The sequence below is a fragment of the Myotis yumanensis genome, unplaced genomic scaffold, assembly GCF_028538775.1.
Source record: "Myotis yumanensis isolate MYYU_CA2020_CCGP unplaced genomic scaffold, mMyoYum1.0.hap1 SCAF_17, whole genome shotgun sequence".
In the NCBI taxonomy this organism is placed as follows: Eukaryota; Metazoa; Chordata; class Mammalia; order Chiroptera; family Vespertilionidae; genus Myotis; species Myotis yumanensis.
The window spans coordinates 14,383,367-14,402,134 of record NW_027223768.1 but is presented as its reverse complement, the minus strand read 5'-3'; the positions used below and the strand labels follow the sequence as shown (position 1 = coordinate 14,402,134).

Sequence of the window (18,768 nt, the reverse complement as noted above, 5' to 3'; positions counted from 1 at the left end):
AGGCCCCGCCCCTCGCTCCCGGCGCCCGGCTCCCTCCGCGGCTCGCCTTCCCGCCCGCCCGGCGCTGGGAGGGCGCGGCGGCTGTGGCGTCACATCCGGGCGGGTGGGCGAGTTCCGGTATTTCAGGGCGGAGCAGGCGGAAGTAGGCTGAGAAGCGGTTGCAGCGCGGAGCGGAGGAGGCAGGAAGGCGAACGCGAGCAGGCGCTGGGTGGGCACCATGGCCGGGATCACCACCATCGAGGCGGTGAAGCGCAAGATCCAGGTCCTGCAGCAGCAGGCCGACGACGCCGAGGAGCGGGCCGAGCGCCTCCAGCGGGAGGTGGAGGGGGAGAGGCGGGCTCGGGAGCAGGTACGGGAGGGCGCGGCGCGGGAGGGAGGGGCGGGCGATGGAACAGCTGGGACCCGGAACGGGGGCCCTTTCTTGGCGGTGGGGCAGGGCGCTCGGGGGACTGGTGGGCTCGGAGGGAGATGGAGTCAGGGACCGGAGGGTGGGTGGGTGGGGCTGGGCTTTAGCCGGACCTCCGGTGGGCGCGGGGGGACCGGGTGCCCGAGCCAGCAGGCTTGACCTCCAAAGGAATGGAGCCTCGCGGGGCCCGGGGAGTGGTTCTCCTCGTCCTGCAGCTCATTCATTCAGCCCCGCGGAGCCGGGCGCGGCCACGGGGAGGGGCTCGGCCGCGTCTCCCTCCCTCCCCCACTCCCCGTGAAGGGGGCGTCGCTTTGCTCCGGTTTGAGGTTTCCGGCCCGAGGGGTGCTTCTCCGGTCGGGGATGGGCAGGGCCTAACCTACGGTGAAAGGGTGGGGCTTGAGGCGGGTAGGAACCCCCGGAAAGCCCCCGGCCTGGCCGACTGGCAGCTTTTCCGCTCCCTCCTCCCGCTCAGGAAATGAGGCAGCAGTCGGCCTAGAGGAAGCCGGGTGCCCTCCCTGGAGGAGGTTGAGGCCACAGCACCGCCTCCCATCCTCTGGCCTGGGGCCCTTTCCCCTTCGGAGGAGCCCTGGCAACTGCTAAATCCCCTCTCTCCATCGACATGAAGCGAGAGGGGAGGAGGTGGTACTTCGCTCCCTGCGTTTTAGTGCAAATGTAGGAGCCGAAGGAACACGTCTGGCCCTACCCGTGGGGACCGGGAAGGCAGGAACTGATGCCCCATTCGGGCGTCTATTGCTTGGGTGTCATTGATCAGTGCAAGCCGAGCCGGGACTCCTGCCAAGCTTAGGTGGTAATCGAGTGTATGTGGCAGGGAGTGGGGAAGCGTGCCAACTTCTGTCAGGGTCTCTGATTTACCAAGCGCTGTGATCGGTGGAGATAGAGTAGTGCGTTCCTAGGTGGCTCTAGGAATATTCCTCTGTTACTTTCCCAATTATCCACCAGTGTCTTTTTTTTAAGTTCAATAAATATTTGTTCAACGGAAATTGGAACATAACATGTGGATGGGATGAATGGTGATTCTTGAAACCGCTTTTTGTTTAGAAGTGGTGGTGTAGTTTCAATGAGCCATAAGCTTTCCCAGGTCTAGGGTACAGTCTAGTCTCTCTAGTGGGTGGAGTTGATTCCCTGAGTTGAGGCTTTGGAGGATGGTGAGGCTGGAGAGGAACATAACTTGCTGAAATTTGAAAACCCGATTAAAGAACTCTTAGGGTTTTATATGGTATTCCCTGTTATATTTTCTGTTGGTAATTTTTTCTTCTTTTTGGCTGCTCTGTGGAGTGGGAATGCTTTGGGGGTAGAGGGTGGGGCTGCTCCCCTCCAGGTTAATACGTGAAGATTGTTAGAATACTCATTTATTGATATAACTGGACATAGACATGCTGGGAGCTTGTCTTAGTCACCTTCTTCTCAGTGGGTTTTTCCTCTGTTCATTATGCCAGTAACTTAACTTCTAATTGTCGATTCAAGTGAGATGAACTGGCTGGGCTACTCTTTATGTCTAACAACAGTTTCTCATCTCCTTTGTTCTGGAGACCAGATCCCCTTAAAGGGGAAGCGAGAGAGGGTGGCCGAAGGAACTAGCCGCATGTTGAGCTGCAGTCTTGGGCTCAACATTTAAGTATAGGCATCCTAGGAATAGTCTAGGGTTTGGTAATTTTCCTTGTAGGAAAACCTGGTTCCCTTTTTTCCACCCTTGGTGACTTTGGGGCGATAGGCAGCAGAGTGAGCAGCTTCAGATGTTTCTTCAGCTACCCTCGCGCTCAGAGCCTGCCCCATCTGCTCACTGAGCTGAGGTCTAGGGAGGAAGTCCTCAGATGGGGAAGTGGGGTGATAGTTAAATATTGATGAAACTAATGTCTTCTCCTTCGCAGCTTGAGGGAGCCAACCTTTTGATTTCTGCTCTCGTGAACTTTGAACCCCTCCTGAGGAGGAGACACCTGTGGGAAGGGGGTGGAGGTGCTGGGCTACTTCTTATCCTCTTAGGACCTAGGACATTCTGGAATGCCGGTTTTGCAGGCGCCTCCCTCTGGCACAGGAAGCTCAGGACTCCCTGATGCTATCGCATGCTGTTAGTGAGATTGTCGCTTAATGGTTTTTCTTGTTGCTTTGTGTGAGCATCCAGCCCTGGCGGAGAAGCTGGCTGGCTCCAGAGCTGAGAGGAGGTGTTTCGGGGCCATCTTCCCTTCCTGCTTTGGCCTTGGAGGTTGACCTTTTACAATGTAGCACCTTGTCAAATCCACTTTCGATTTTGAGTCTCCTTTTCACTTCCTGCTGAACTTAATACTGAAATGTAGTCTTTTTCCTTATCTGTGTTTTTGCTGTGATGGTGGTGGTGGTAAAGATACACATAACATAAAACTTACCTTTTTTTAAAAAATATATATTTTTATTGATTTTTTACAGAGAGGAAGGGAGAGGGATAGAGAGTTAGAAACATCGATGAGAGAGAAACATCGATCAGCTGCCTCCTGCACACGCCCCACTGGGGATGTGCCCGCAACCAAGGTACATGCCCTTGACCGGAATCGAACCTGGGACCCTTGAGTCCTCAGGCCGACGCTCTATCCACTGAGCCAAAGCGGTTCTGGCAAAACTTACCTTTTTAACCACTTTAATTTATTTTTAGTTTCTTTTTTAATCCTTGCCTGAGGACATGTTTTTTATTGTTTTGGAGAGAGGAAGGGAAAGAGAGAAACATCTATCGGTTACCCTCCCATGTAGTTCACCTTACCTCCTAACTTCCCTGGTATTTGTCTCTTCTTTTTGTGGTCCAAAAAAATTTAGGAATATTGTGAGGGAGGCAGTGGGCTTTGAAGAGAAGTTTCAATTCTGATTTTATTCCCAAATTCCCAGTCTCTGGAGGGGTTAGAATGTCTGACCATTGTGTGGCTCTCCATATGGGTCTGCAGGGCTAAGCAATAGGCGTTATCGCCTTTCTTTGGTTCAGATTTGCTTTCCTGCTGATCACCTCACTTTCCCTTCATACTAGAGCATACACTCATAGGGGAGAGGCAAATAGCACTTTGCTCTGAGTGCCTGGCTTAGACTCCACCTTTGTTTGCTCTGGGGCTGATAGCTCGACTCCCTTCCAGCTTGCCTTCCCCTTGGTGAAATTAAAGTCCCCAAGGACACAGTATCTCCCAGGGTAGATACATTTGTGAACACAGTGAACTAGAGCAGCCCTTTACTCTAAGGACTCCAGGCTAACTTCCATTACTCATTTCCTTTGAATTTCATCTGTAGCTTTTGTCTAACAAGAGAAACCCCAGAGTGGCAGGATGCCAGAATTAGACTAATGACACTTCTGTCCTTGGCCCTGATCTACCTCCCAGCACCAGTGCCCTGTCTGTTTCTTGCCTGGAGGGGTGTGGTGTGCTTGGGGAACCTCTAGCATGGAGGATGGTAGCATTCTAACCAAACTTAATTCACAGTTGAAGCTATTGTCAGCCATATTCTCATGTGTCCGAATTGCTGTTTTCCTTTTTCCTTGGGATCATTGCTTCCTGGATAGTGAATTCTGTTACCTGAAGGAAGGGTCTCAGGGTATATCCTCCAAGCTGGGCAGATGTGGGTAGGCTGAAAGATCAAACCATATCTGGGCATGTTACACCTAGGATGATTAGAATAGCCTAAAACAATGTTTCCCTGGTTTGCAGAAGTCAGTGCCATTCAATCTTTTGGCAGGACTGATGGACAGGCATTTTGCATAGGTTCTGATTTGAAGGGAAATCAGGCATGCTTCCTTTTCCCTTTAAACATTGTAAGAGATCTTGATTCAGCAAAGCTTTTGCTTCTTTTAAAGAGAACTGACCCTCTGGGGGAGGGGGGAGGAAAAAAACACACAGGAGAATAGCCACTGCCCCCCTCCCCCAATGGGTGGGGGTGTGTCTGAACGCTTTTGCTGGGACTCCCATCTTGGGTTCTGCTTTTGCTACAGGCTTGTTTAATGTGCACATGTTCTGGTGAGGCACCAAGATGTGTTTGATCCCTTTTCAGCCTCGCGAAAAATTATATTGTAAATGCTGATGTGTGGGAGAAACTGCCCTAGCCAGCTTGTTGTCATGGAAACTTTGCACCCCACCCCCATAGTCTGTTATCTTCTACTCCTTTTGGGTGACTACTGGTGAGCTCGAAGGGGACTGAGATTAAAGAGCTTCCTCCAAATCTGGTTCCATGCTTTTTTTTTTTAGTTCTAGGCATATGTGTGTGTGTGTGTGTGATAAATTATACTGGCAGTGTTTCATAGCTCTTGCCTGAGAGCCTGAATTGTTCTTGTAATCTTGACTTTTTGAATTTGTGGGGTGAAACGTGTGATGTTCTAGGAGACATCTGTTTTCCTAGAAGGGACAAAACCAGAGAATACTTGGCTTTGTGGTGTTTTGAATGGTGTAGTTAGAGGCACAAATGGTTTCTTGTAAATTCAGCTTCTGTAGACTTCTCCGTTTTCTTTTCCTCTAGGGTGGTAGTTATTTATACACATCCCCCTCCCACCCAGTCTGGTCCCTTGAACTTCCCATGTTTGTATTGGGAAATTTTTGTGTCAAGTAACCTGATTTTAAAATTTTATTTATTGATGAGAGAGACATCAAGTTGTTGTAACATTTATTTATGCATTCATTGGTGGTTTCTTGTATGTGGCCTGACTGGGAATCAAACCCGAAACCTTAGTGTATCAGGATGATCCTGCAACCAGCTGAACTACCTGGCCAGGGCTCAAATAATCCAATTTAAAAAACAAATTTTTTTTATTGATTTCAGAGAGAGGACTGGGGAGAGAGAGAAACATCAGTATCAGAGAAACATTGATGGTCTGCCTTCTGCACGCACCCTACTGGGGATCGAGCCTGCAGCCAGGGCATATGCCCTGGCTGGGAATCAAACCACAACTTCCTGGTGCTTGGGAAGATGCTCAACCAACTGAGCCACATGGGGCAGGCTAATCTGATGCTTAACAGAAATCTCTTGGGCTATATCCCTCCCCATAAAGCAGTGGTTCTTAACCTTCTGGCCCTTTAAATACAGTTCCTCATGTTGTGACCCAACCATAAAATTATTTTCGTTGCTACTTCATGACTGTAATTTTGCTACTGTTATAAATCGTAATGTAAATATCTGATATGCAGGATGGTCTTAGGCAACCCCTGTGAAAGACAGGGATCGTTCGACCGCCAAAGGGGTCGCGACCCACAGGTTGAGAACCGCTGCACTAAAGGCTAGTGGCGCAGATTATTTCTATAGCTGCCCCCACCCCTGTCTGTCAGGAGGAAATCAGGGTAATAGAATTCAGGTGCAATCTGGGCTGTAGCAGGGAGATCATGTTTACCAAGCATTGGATAAGCATCTGAATGGGGTAGCATGCAGGGCAGATTGAATTCTTCTATGGTTGTGGCAGTCAGCATACTTGCTACCAGTAAAGGTGTGGGGAAGGGAAAAGCAGTCTTAGGAAGGAGGCTTTTCTACCAGTAAAATTCATCCATATGCAGCTGCCTCTTCTCCTTGTTTCTCATCCCATTCCCAAGGAAGAGGCCTGGGATGTCTTGGACTCTAGCTTGTGCTTGATTACAGGGCAAGGTTAGGGAGAGGATTGTCCTAAGTCAGTGATGGTGAACCTTTTGAGCTCGGCGTGTCAGCATTTTGAAAAACCCTAACTTAACTCTGGTGCCGTGTCACATATAGAAATTTTTTGGTATTTGCAACCATAGTAAAACAAAGATTTATATTTTTGATATTTATTTTATATATTAAAATGCCATTTAACAAAGAAAAATCAACCAAAAAAATGAGTTCACGTGTCACCTCTGACACGCATGTCATAGGTTCGCAATCACTGGCCTAAGTTGTACTTGAAGGGTGAGGCCATGGGGCTAAGGGGAATAGGCTGGAGTCACAATTCAGAAATTTGGAGGAGTGGGGATGGGCATAGAGAACTCATTCTCTTCTGCCCCAGTTCTTTTTCTGATATCATCAAAGCAGATAATTTTAGCCAGAAGCTTCTTGTCAACTTTAAAAAGGTGGGAGTTGCCAAAACTGGTTTGGCTCAGCGGATAGAGCGTCGGCCTGCGGACTGGAGGGTCCCAGGTTCGATTCTGGTCAAGGGCATGTACCTGGGTTGCGGGCACATCCCCAGTGGAAGATGTGCAGGAGGTGGCTGATCGATGTTTCTCTCTCATCGATGTTTCTAACTCTCTATCCCTCTCCCTTCCTCTCTGTAAAAAATCAATAAAATATATTTTTTTAAAAAAAGGTGGGGAGTAGGTCTCCCAGTGGACCATGCTTTCACTTTCTGATTGGGAAGGTTCTGCTGGCAACACAATTCTCTTAGTCATCCTTCTGCTGTGTCAGTGTAGGGTAATCAGAGGATGAACAACCTGAGTTAAGTAGCAAATTAATTGGTAATCTCCCCTGGCCAGGTGGCTCTGTTGATTAGAGTGTCATCCTGTACACCAAAGGGTTGTGGGTTTAATCCCTCAGTCAGGGCGTGTGTAGGACGCAACTGATCAATGTTTATCTCTCATATCAATGTTTCTCCAAAAAGAAAGAAAGAAATCAGTAAAAACATTCTCCAATGAGGATTGAAAAAAATTTTTAATAAATAATTCAAGATTTCCTGTGTGAGACACTTATAAGAGTAAGAATACCTCTAAGCCAGAGCTCAGACAGAAGGAACCCTTCACCAGCTATGTTTGCTGACAGTCAGGAGTTTGAACTGAGTCCAGAAGGGGGTGGTGCTGACACTGGGCTGCGCAAGGAACTGAGTTTTAAAACACTTCCTGTGGGACATACAGTAGTTTGTTGACAGAAGAAGGCAGGAAATATGTAATATATTTGCTTGATCTGAGCGAAGACAGGTTCCACCCTGCTAGACTCTTCGCTTCTTTCATGGTAGTCAGCCCCAGTCTTTCTGTCATAGTTCTATTCCTTTTCACCATGCCTCTGCTTCCTTTTTCCATTATTTTACTGAAACGCAGGCTGAGGCTGAGGTGGCCTCCTTGAACCGTAGGATCCAGCTGGTTGAAGAGGAGCTGGACCGTGCTCAGGAGCGCCTGGCCACTGCCCTGCAGAAGCTGGAGGAAGCTGAGAAAGCTGCCGATGAGAGCGAGAGGTGTGTAGAGGGGCCTCTTGAAGCGTGCATTTCCAAAGAAATTCATAATGGCTCTGATCGAGATTTCCTTATAGACTTGTTTTTAAAAATAGTTAGCTGTCTTACAGGATCCTCATTCCTCTTCTGCATAGTCTCCCCACTTGAAGACAGTTAGGGTTACCTGAACCCTGTACCTGTAACTCTTTTGTAATTGGTTTATTTATAAATTGATCCTTAAATGGGGTCACCAGGATTACTTCCACGTACTGGATCATAAACTTACTTGATTAGTTCCTCTAAAGCAGTGGTTCTCAAAGTGAGACTCCAGACCAGCAGCATCTGGGAAACTGGCAGAAATTCAAGTTCTCAGCTGGTACTGTACCTACCCCTGATCTATGAATCAGAAACTCTGGAAGTAGAGCCCAGCAATCTGTGTCTTAAACTCTCTCGACCCTGGCTGTACTGTCAGAATCATGGGAGTGAGGGGTGGGGATCATCAGGGAGTTTTAAAATATCAGAATGCCAGGGTCCTACCCCAGTTCAATTAGGATCCCATTGTGAGAGTGGCCTAGGCACTGGTGTTTTTAAAGTTCCTCTGATAATTTTCATGAGTTGAGAACCGTAGTCCTTAAACCAAATCACAACTCATCTTTGTTGAAAACAGCCAGTTGGCCCCTTGCCATATGTGAACTATGTGATGACTTGCATGGGATCCAACTGAGGCTTTCCAAACTAAAAATGCCGTACTGGGAGTCCAGTAACACAGCGGCTGTGAAAACGAGTAAGACATCCAGCTGTGTCTACTACTACAGTACAGTGTCCAAATTATAGAAAGTGAGGAAGACAAGTTGCAGAACAGTGTAGTATATGATTCCCTTTGGTATGGGGAAGTAGGGGTGAGACTTTCTGCATTTTTATCTGTGGAATACATTTCTGGGAGGATTGTGAAGTAAGTGACTACCTCTGATGAGCAGGATTAGAAGGGGAGAGACTTTTCGCTTTATGCCCGTAGACTATACACTTAAATACTTAATTTCTTAGTAAGTGTGTATTGTTTTTATAAAGGTTTCAAACAAAATGAACTAAGGTGGGGCGGGGGGCCATGGGAATTCTCTTTGAGTGGCAAGCAGAGAGGAATGACCTTTTATACCTGCAATTCTGGATCCTTGGGGTGTAGCTGATGACAAATTCCTGAGAGTGTCAATGCCACATTTGTCCTTACTGTTTCTAACAGAGGTATGAAGGTTATTGAAAACCGAGCTTTAAAGGATGAAGAGAAGATGGAACTCCAGGAAATCCAACTCAAAGAAGCTAAGCACATTGCAGAAGAGGCAGATAGAAAGTATGAAGAGGTAAGGCACTGTTCGTTGTCCCTCTGTCGGTGACATTGGGGTTCTCAGAAGAACCAGGGGAGGGAAATAGCTCCCCCTTTGCTTTGCTGAGCTGTGCCTTGGTCTCCTCCTGTAGGTGGCTCGTAAGTTGGTGATTATTGAGGGAGACTTGGAACGCACAGAGGAGCGAGCTGAGCTGGCAGAGTCGTGAGTGTCTTCCTCCCCAAATCTTTGCCCTCCGTCCTGTCCCTTCCCCTTTGGCTTGGGCAGTGAATAAGCTGGCATTCCTTAACCTTGTTAAACAGGGCCCGGGCAGGCATTATCCACAGTGCTTTTCCAGGCCCTATGAGTGGCCTTGGGCTTTCTGACTCTTTCTTACTAGTGACAGGTGACAGATTGAGGCTTTCTTATTGAGGGAAAAGAAAGACTAACATACGGTGAGCCGTTAACTGGAAGGCCCTACTGGGTTCTTTGACCTGGTCTGTTTCTCCCTGAGGCATGGACGTGGCTGTCCTGCCTTAAGGTCTCCCTCTGTTTTTACCACTTCCCCAATTGGCTGGGGAGCTTTAGGGCAAGGGGAGGCATGAACAGCTTTCCTGTTGGCACCTTCTGGGCCTTGCATAACAAAGTTAGTGCTGGTGCGTATATATATTTGTGCTTCCCTTGCATTCCCCTCTCCCCATACATGACATATCATGACCATGGTGGTGTTTTCTTCCCATTTTTTTGAAAAGTTTTTTTTCCCCCCCATTTTGCTGCTTGTTTTCTTGCTGTGTTCCCTCTTGACCTTTCTCCCTCCCCACAACCTGGCTTGTGCGATCCCCGTGACTATCACTAACAGCCGTTGCCGAGAGATGGATGAGCAGATCAGACTGATGGACCAGAACCTGAAGTGTCTGAGTGCTGCTGAGGAAAAGGTACTAACCATTAAACCCACGAGAGGTTCTGTGTTTGGTGTGGTTTTGTTTTTGTTTTGCAGCTGCCTCCCCTCCACTGGTTGGTTTGTTGAGTGCTTTCTCATCTCTTCATGGAATGCTCCATTCTTTTCCACTTCTTGGCATCTTTCATCTTTTCTTTCCCAATTGCTTCACTGCCTCCACAGGGTCTCTCCTTCCCTTGGGTGATGTGGGGGACTACTGGGTTGGACATCTGTTCCCACCTCACCCCAGGTAGCAGTTAGGAATTGTTCCCAGTAGTGAATTCTCTCAAGTGTTTTCTTTATTGGTATCTAAACATTCTGAGTCCTCGCCCATGGGAGTCTAGCTCCTGACATGGTCTCTGGTAGAGGGAGGAGGGTTGTTGCTTGCTCACATTACCTGGGACCTTCTCTTTTCACTGTTATGCCTTCCAAATCTCTACATATAGGTTCAATTCATGTCTGTGTGTCTCTCTCCCTTTTTTTTATTCTTTCTTCCTCTTTCTTCTGCGGTATGTAAAATATTCACAGTAAGTGTTCTGAGCTGGAGGAGGAGCTGAAGAATGTCACCAACAACCTCAAGTCTCTTGAGGCTCAGGCGGAGAAGGTAGGGGCTGGTTTGTGAAAGTGACAGGCTTTGGGCGCCTGGGCCCAGCCCTTCCCTTAATGAGAGACTGGAGAAACTCATTCCTTATTATAATCCAGTGAGAAGTATCCTCCTCTTACCTACCCTCTGTCTGGACTCGAGGTTTAATGCTAATTCTTGTGCACTTTGACAGCTTTAGTTAAAATAACTTCATGGTCTCAGGTGCCTGGGGTCATGTTCTCAGGTTGATAGGGATGTGCTGAATGACAACGATCATGGGTCCTAAGAGGTTTTCTAGCAGAAAGATGGGAGCAGCAGCTGGTATCAGATTGAGACCTACTAAGCAATCGAAACGGAAGACTTGTCTTTATCATCATGTGGCACTGTTTTAGCCATCTGGCCTTGGGTGTCACTATACTTACTCAATAAGTAGGAGGAAGGAAAAGTAACCCCTGGGTTGATCTGAATGAGATCAAAAGTTAGGTCCCTTTAAAAAATAAGGGTATCACGACTCTTAGGACATTGATTTGTGGATTTTAAGGACTTACTGTCCAGAAATGGGCCTTGCTCTTTGTTATAAACCAACCGTTCAGCACAGTATATCCAAGAAGATGTTCAGTGTAAGAGTAAATGTGGGGCTGGGGTGGTGGTGTATTGTCTGTGTGAATAATTTTCTACTCTGAAAATTTTATTTTATTTCTCTTATAGTACTCTCAAAAAGAAGACAAATATGAGGAAGAGATAAAGATTCTTACTGATAAACTCAAGGAGGTGAGCTGAGGGGAAGGGCCCAAACGTTTAAGGGTATATAAGGCATAATGTAGACTGGCTGGCTTTGGTTCTGAAAGGTATAGAAGTAGAAGGTGAAGATAATAGAGATTTTCTCTTATTTGTCTTGTTCATCTCTGATTCTGACGGTTTTGTATTTCCCTTAGGCAGAGACCCGTGCTGAGTTTGCTGAGAGATCGGTAGCCAAGCTGGAAAAGACAATTGATGATTTGGAAGGTATGGAGCCCGGGAGAGGAATTAAAATACTGGAATATAGAGGAAGACCTTGCCCATTGACCATTATCCCCTTTCCCCGTGCCCTGCCACAACTAGCTGAAGTGGGTCAAACCCTAGAATAGAATTGTCTACATTTAATCTTTTCCTTTAGTAAGACTTTACCTAATATTCTGGAATTTACATCCTTCCCTTGGAGACTGATAATGGCTGCATTTATCACCAATTTAGTAGTCTTAAATCTTTAGTTTTAGTTTCTGGATCAAAATGGTAGCCATACTTTGAGAAGGCAATGAGAACATGTGTCACTCCATGGCTACTTCTGGCAATTCTATTCACCACTCAAGTTGTGGGGGACCTTTGCAAGAGATGCAGCTGTCTCAGCTGACCAGTACCGTGGGCTTTCTGAATACTTCTGTCCCCACAATTTGGCATCGTGTCCACCCTAACAAGGATAAATGTACTCTGAGAACTCTGAAATCTGCTCCTTTGGTATACTCTGGGTAGCAGGGTATTCTTTGGAGAGTTTGAGCAGGCAACCTGTAGAGCAAAGGGGCCAAGAATACTGGTTATCCTTGGCAGCTAGAAAAGTGTCTGATATTAATGATATTAATGTACTTTCTCTATTTTTTATTTTTGTTAAATTAAGCACTATCATGGCTAGAAATTGGTTTAACTGGGTGGCAGTTAAACCTCTTGAGTGCCTTTGGTAATAGGAATTTCTAGTCATGACTGTGCCCACCTTCTCACCCCGCAGTCAGTTAGAGGTGTCAAGAAGTCCAGTTTGTCTGGGCGACAGTGGATCTGAAAATGGCCAGTCATGGTGCTCTTAACTGTGGTATTAGACCCACAGTGACACTTTCCCTAATTTCTAATGATTCCTTCTCTTCATCTGCTTTTGATACCTTTCACTCTGTCCCCCTCGTTCCTCCCTGTGGTTCCTGTGCCTGTCCAGATGAGCTCTATGCCCAGAAACTGAAGTACAAGGCCATTAGCGAGGAGCTGGACCACGCCCTCAATGACATGACCTCTATGTAACTATCTGACAGCAGATGGGGCTGGGACCTTGGCTTGTGGGTGAGCGGGGGTATAGACTGCATAGTATGCTTTGGCTTTATCCTCTGGACACTAGAATCTCCACCCTTATCTCTAAAACATTGGTGCTGGTTACTTGTTGGCAAAAGCTGGGGAGGCATTTAATCTTGGATCAGTGGTAGAACCCTGATCTACATGTAATTTTTATTCACAATCCCTTCTTTGTAACAGTATGATTTTTCTATTTGTTCCTCAAATTTAGTTTTCTCAGCAGGGATACTGCTGAAGGTAGAAACATGTCATCATATGACTAAGGAAATAGGGCCCAGAGAACCAGTGACTGGGGTTCTAATACTACATAACAAAACTCAGACCTCCTGGGTGTATTTGGTTTGGGCCCTGATAAAATTCTGGGGAACACCCATAATTGGAAATAATCAACTTTACCTACAAATTGAATTTGATTCCCAAATTTTAGTCCCAGAGCAAGCCTGGTAGTAAAAAGCACCAAAAAGAGTTGTTGGGGACTTCACCTGTTTGCTGTGGATCCCTGGTCCTGATGCTAATCTGCCTCTTGGTATCTTTCCCACTAACCCTGAAAAGAAGCCGAATGGCTCAGGCTATAGTGTCTGGCTCTCTTTTATCCTTCCTACTGCCACCTGTTCCTTTTCTCTGCTCCCGTCTCCCACGTTGTTGTGTAGATTGATGCTAGTCCTTCTCACCTAGCGTCTCCTTACTTTTTCATACAGATAAATTGCCACCGTTTCTGCTCTGTTCTGGATCTGCCCCCTTTCCTCGGGGAACCCAACGCCCCACTCTCACTCTGGATTCCATTTGGGTCCGCCTGGCTGGTCCCCAAGGCATTAGGATGGGCGGGGGCCACAAAGCAACTTATGTATTCTCTTCCACCCCCACCCCAAATTAAAATGTTCAGCTGCTGGAGCCTCCTGCCACCCTGCATTTGTGTCATTGACAAAGCTGCTGCTGTCCCTGAGAAAGAGCCTTGGGGGTGTGGTGTGGGGAACAGCTATCGTAGGCTCTCCCTCCTCTGACTTCTATAATCAAAGCCACTTTTGTGTGTGTCTATTTTTTCTTGACATTTAAACTCTCCTGATCTGAGTCTGTCAGAATGGTGGTCTAGTAGTGGAGCCCTAGTCTTACTGTTTAAGCTGAATGAGATCATCCAAGTCCTTTACTTCCAGTTCTTAAGTCATCCCGCCTGGAATGTTCCATCCTCTCTTCAGGTTCTCCTCCTTTGATTAAGGTCGAGAGTCCATTGAAGTGCCTCCCAATACACATTTTCTACCCTTTTACCAGTGATTCAAATGGTGCATCCTCAAAACACTCGGTGGACCCAAATATGTTACCATTAAAACTGGTCATCCCAAGTCCCAGAAAAATACATGGTGGATAGAATTTTCAAGAGTTTCATGTTTTCGTCCTGAAATCTTTCTTGCATATTTGAGGCTTATTACCATTTGCCTCCTACTATGAGACAAGTGATAAGTGATTATCAGAAAAACTAACACAAGCATGCCTGTTTCAAATAATGTGCACAGGGTGGTAATGATTTCTTACGTGCATTCATAGGATAAATTTCTGTTAGTAAAATTGTTCCTGGTTTATATTATGGAATTAAATACCAGCATTTTGGAAATTTCAATTTACACACCAGAGGTGGTTCGATCTGGATGGTGTGGTGTTCGGTTGTACTTATTTAAGCACCTAAGTTTTGTTCACTTAGTACTTTAGTTTCCCAGCAAAATATATATTTTAATTTTTCTTTTCTTTTAAAAAATTTTTAAAATTTATTTTAGATAGAGGAAGAAGGAGAGAAACATCATGTGAGAGGGAAACCAATTGGTTGCCTCCCCTGCATGTGTCTACTGGGATTGAACCCAAAACCTGGGTATGTGCCCTGACTGAATCAAACCCGCCACCTTTCCGTGGACGGGATGACGCTCCAACCAGCTGAGCCAGGCCAGCCAGGGCAAAATTTGCCTTTCTTTTCTTTTTTATTAATCCTCACCTGAGGATATTTTTTCTATTGCTTTTGTTTTTTTAAAGAGAGTAGAAAAGAGGGGGGAGGAGAGAGATAGAGAGAAAGAGAAAAACATCAATGTGAGAGAGACACATCAATTGGTTGTCTCTTGCGGGTGCCCCAACCAGGGCTGGGGATTGAACCTGCAACCCAGGCATGTGCCCTTGACTGGGAATCGATCCCAAGACCCTGTGGTGCGCAGGCCTACAACCTAACTCTGAGCAAAACTGTCCAGGGCTGCTTTTCTTTTCAGAGATAGAGGCAGGTAGAGAGGTTTTCCTTGACCAAATACTTGAATTCAGGTTTTTTTCTGTCTGTACCATTTTCTTCCTGCCACATAGCCCTTGTAATTAAGGTACGGATTCATTTATTCAGCTGACACTGGTATTTTCTATGCACAGGGTATTAAGTTGGGGACAGAAATCATCAAAGATGGAGACACCATCCTCACTCCCAGATTGCTCAGAATCTAGTCGGAAAGAGGATATATATATATAATATATAGTCAAAAATGATGTGTGATAAGTGCCACAAATAAAGTGCTGTGGGACTTCGGGGGGGGGGGGGGGGGAGGCGTGTAATGATTCCTGTGAGGGATGTTTAGGAAAGATGACAGAAGGCATGTAATAGGTACTTAATAAACATGTTAAAACTCGACTCTTCATTTTTATTAGGTTCCAAAGATTGGATTTTTGACGAGCAGACTTAAGTTGAGGTATAGTGGACATTGAACATTTCAGTCAAAAAGAAGAAAAAGAATAAAGGCATAGATAGAGATGGGAAGGACACAATATCTATAAAGGTCGATTTAGACAGTAGGGACTGGTGTGTGTTGAAGCCAGGCTGGGCGGGGGATTAATTTTATTTTCTAGGTAATGGGGATGACACTGGAGATTTCGAATAAGAAGAGTTAATTTAGCAGCCGAGTTAAGAATATATTGTGGGGCTCTAACCGGTTTGGCTCAGTGGATAGAGCGTCGGCTTGCGGACTGAAAGGTCCCAGGTTCGATTCCGGCCAAGGGCATGTACCTTGGTTGCGGGCACATCCCCAGTGGGAGGTGTGCAGAAGGCAGCTGATCGGTGTTTCTCTCTCATCGATGTTTCTAACTCTCTATCCCTCTCCCTTCTTCTCTGTAAAAAATCAATAAAATATATTTAAAAAAAAAAAGAATATATTTGGGGAGGGGGGAAGGAATATATTTGAAGGGAAGCAGATTATCAAAGTGATCCATGAAGACAATGATTCCCAAATTTCAGCTGTTTGCATACCACTTTGGGGACTTGCCGTATTTTGGTTTCAATTTTGTTTTGTTCTTACTCTACACCAGTGGTTCCCAACCTTCCTAATGCCACGACCCTTTAATACAGTTCCTCATGTTGTGGTGACCCCCAATTTCATTGTTACAAATTGAACATAATTAAAGCCTAGTGATTAATCACAAAAACAATATGTAATTATATATGTGTTTTCCGATGGTCTTAGGCGACCCCTGTGAAAGGGTCGTTCGACCCCCAAAGGGGTCGCGACCCACAGGTTGAGAACCGCTGCTCTACACAATTCTAACTTGAAATCAAAGGTTTGATGTGTGCTACTGTGTTTCCTAATTCACATTAAAGAAATACAGATAATCACTTTTTAAATTCACAAATGCATAATGCTTGACATCTCACCTCCACTAGCAGTGACTGCCATACTTTGGGAAACTGGGTTAGTTTATTGCAGTTTTCCTAGGGGTAATAATCTGGACTAGAGTAATGGTGGTGAAGAGATGGCATGAAGATGGGTACTTTGAAGGGCCTCGCCACTAAATGTGAGGAGGAAAAGTCAAGGACTGGTTCTGAGCGTGGGAAAACGCTGGTGGTATAGGTGCAGGGAGGACATGTGGAAGGTAGAGACTATGAGTCTGAAAAACTGTCAAGTATCCAGGTGATTCGGGAATCCTTAAGGGTGACAAGCGGTTTAGGCCATGGAAGTAAGTTAGAACCTTAAAAGACAATTGTAAATGTAAAAAGAAGAATTAATCAAAGAGAAAAATCTATAGACGAGGAAGCCAAATGGAATTGGTTCGAGGGATAAAGGAGAATGAGTAGCCTTGGTGCTTTATGAAGTTCAGGGCTGATGATTTCAGTGACTCTCAACTTCGACAGGTTAAGAAGGAAATTAACCGAAGATGGGACGATGTCGTTGATACTGTATTGGAAGGGTACATTTTGAGCCTTGAGCAAGGAGAGGAGACACATTTCACAGAGAAAAAAAGTGAATTGGTGGAAAGTATTGTAGACACTAGCTACATATGGCTGTTGAGCACTCAAAATATGGCTAATATTATTGAGGGACTAAATTTCTAATTCTGTTACTTTTCATCTAAATGTTACAGTCACATGTGGCTAGTGGCTACTGCATTGGATAGTATAATCCTAGATGTTTTAGTATCTGGGCAGAAGGAGTTGACTTTGGTACAGAGGGGCTTCTTAAAAAGGAAAGGAGAGAATGGGAATGAGAAAAGTGAAGTGTTATCCTGGTAGCTCCTGTCTTTCTCCATGTCCATGGCTGGTGTGATCAAGGATAGAGACCAGCAAGCCATGGCAGCTGAGTAAAATTTGAAATGTTATGTTAAATTCATTCTTTAATTTAATACTCTGTATCCTTGCAGAAACCATCCTATAATACTTAAGTCTGGATCTTCTGTTGGAATGGGGTCAGGCACCATTGGTAATCTCAGAGTAAAGTGCTTGACATCTTAACTTTTTCCTCTTAATTTCTAAGAAAGAACCACAGGTTGATAATTTGTATTCTTTATTTCCTCGTTACCATTGTTGGAATGATGAACAAAACATGGCTGCACCCCAAGTTACCTGACGGGTGGCTCTAACCTGTTATTTTAGGCAGCCTTATCTTAGCTTCTTTTCCTTTCCTGTAGTATTGTTGGAATACTCCCCAACCTCGACATTGGGGGTGGGGGAAAAATATCAAAAGCAAAATCTCTTCTCCCTTCCTTGAACTTGGAGGCTTTAAAGTTGATGTAGTTCCCTTTACTCTGAGCCCTTTCCTGTTACTGAATGAAGTTGACCTAATTCAGACGACGAAGCTTAAGGATGTCCCGTATTCATGAGATTGTTCTCTAATTAATTAGGCACGGCTAAAAGGAAATGAGACCAGGTGGACTCTCTGGGTTGCCTTTTTTTGTTTGTTTTATTTTGCTGTTATCAGGGAACCAAGAACTTTAATGAGCTGGTATCTGATCCTGAAGTTTTAGTCACTAGAGATAGCAGAGTTTAAAACTTTACTTATCAAATAAGTTCCTTGTGAGAGAACAACCACATTTGTCTTTCTGACCTCATGCAATTCTAAGGGGACTGTGCGTTCTGGGAATTAATCAAGCAATAAAATGCTCCCACTTCTCTATTTTTCCCCTAAATGGAACAAAACCCTCATTGACCAGACTGTTTTAAGGGATAAGATTCTGCTTACACCTTCGTTCCAAGACAGCAGTGACTATGGATGCTACAGGGGAGTCAGGCTGCACATGGAACCTATGTGTAAGGGTGTCCCAGTGAATGTGACAGGTCCAATCCTAGGCCTCATGGAGTTTATAGACTAGTATAGTGGGTTTTTAAAATTTAGTCCAGGATAATCCTGGGGCGTACAGAACAATTCTACTTATTACTGCCCTCTGCCCGGTAAATATCTGTATGGCCTTCTAGTTACTGTGACAATGAAAGCCTGCCTCCACACATTTCCAAATTGTCCTCTGAGAGGAGAGGAAAGGCAATATTGCTTGTATTGAGAGCCACTGGTTTGGAGGGCAGTGCAATTTTAAAAGTTCATTCTAATTTCTGCCCCTTAAAATATAGCTATTATTGCCCTAGCCCAGTGGTTCTCAACCTTCTGGCCCTTTAAATACAGTTCCTCATGTTGTGACCCAACCATAAAATTATTTTCGTTGTTACTTCATCACTGTAATGTTGCTACTGTTATGAATCGTAATGCAAATATCTGATATGCAGGATGGTCTTAGGGGACCCCTGTGAAAGGGTTGTTCGACTGCCAAAGGGGTCGAGACCCACAGGTTAAGAACTGCTGCCCTAGCCAGTGGATAGAACATTGGCCTACGAACTGAAGGGTCCCTGGTTCAATTCCGGTCAAGGGCGCATGCCTAGGTTGTAGGCTTGATCACCAGTGTGGGGCGTGCAGGAGGCAGCTGATCAATGAGTTTCTTGCATCATTGATGTTTCTATCTCTCCCTCTCCCTTCCTCTCTGAAATCAATAAAAAATATATATATACAGCTATTGTCCTGGATGATGTGGCTCTGAGAGGTCACGGGTTCGATTCCCATCAGGGGCACATGC

The 18,768-nt window shown here is 45.5% G+C and overlaps 1 protein-coding gene across 14 annotated transcripts in view; it reads left to right on the top strand.

The window, feature by feature from the left end:
- Positions 1-18,768, top strand: part of TPM3 (tropomyosin 3) — a 30,017-nt gene that overhangs the window by 6,487 nt on the left and 4,762 nt on the right. For 3 of the 14 annotated variants that reach the window (XM_070396100.1, XM_070396106.1, XM_070396114.1), the window contains 6 exons: positions 7,393-7,526; positions 8,740-8,857; positions 8,973-9,043; positions 9,678-9,753; positions 11,047-11,109; positions 11,274-11,343. In XM_070396100.1, the coding sequence (XP_070252201.1) occupies positions 7,393-7,526; positions 8,740-8,857; positions 8,973-9,043; positions 9,678-9,753; positions 11,047-11,109; positions 11,274-11,343 (532 nt within the window). Of the gene's footprint in view, positions 1-130; positions 350-7,392; positions 7,527-8,739; positions 8,858-8,972; positions 9,044-9,677; positions 9,754-10,283; positions 10,360-11,046; positions 11,110-11,273; positions 11,344-12,295; positions 12,379-13,124; positions 13,333-18,768 lie in introns of those variants that run through there. The other 11 variants (XM_070396103.1, XM_070396107.1, XM_070396102.1 and 8 more) reach the window with 10 other exon arrangements.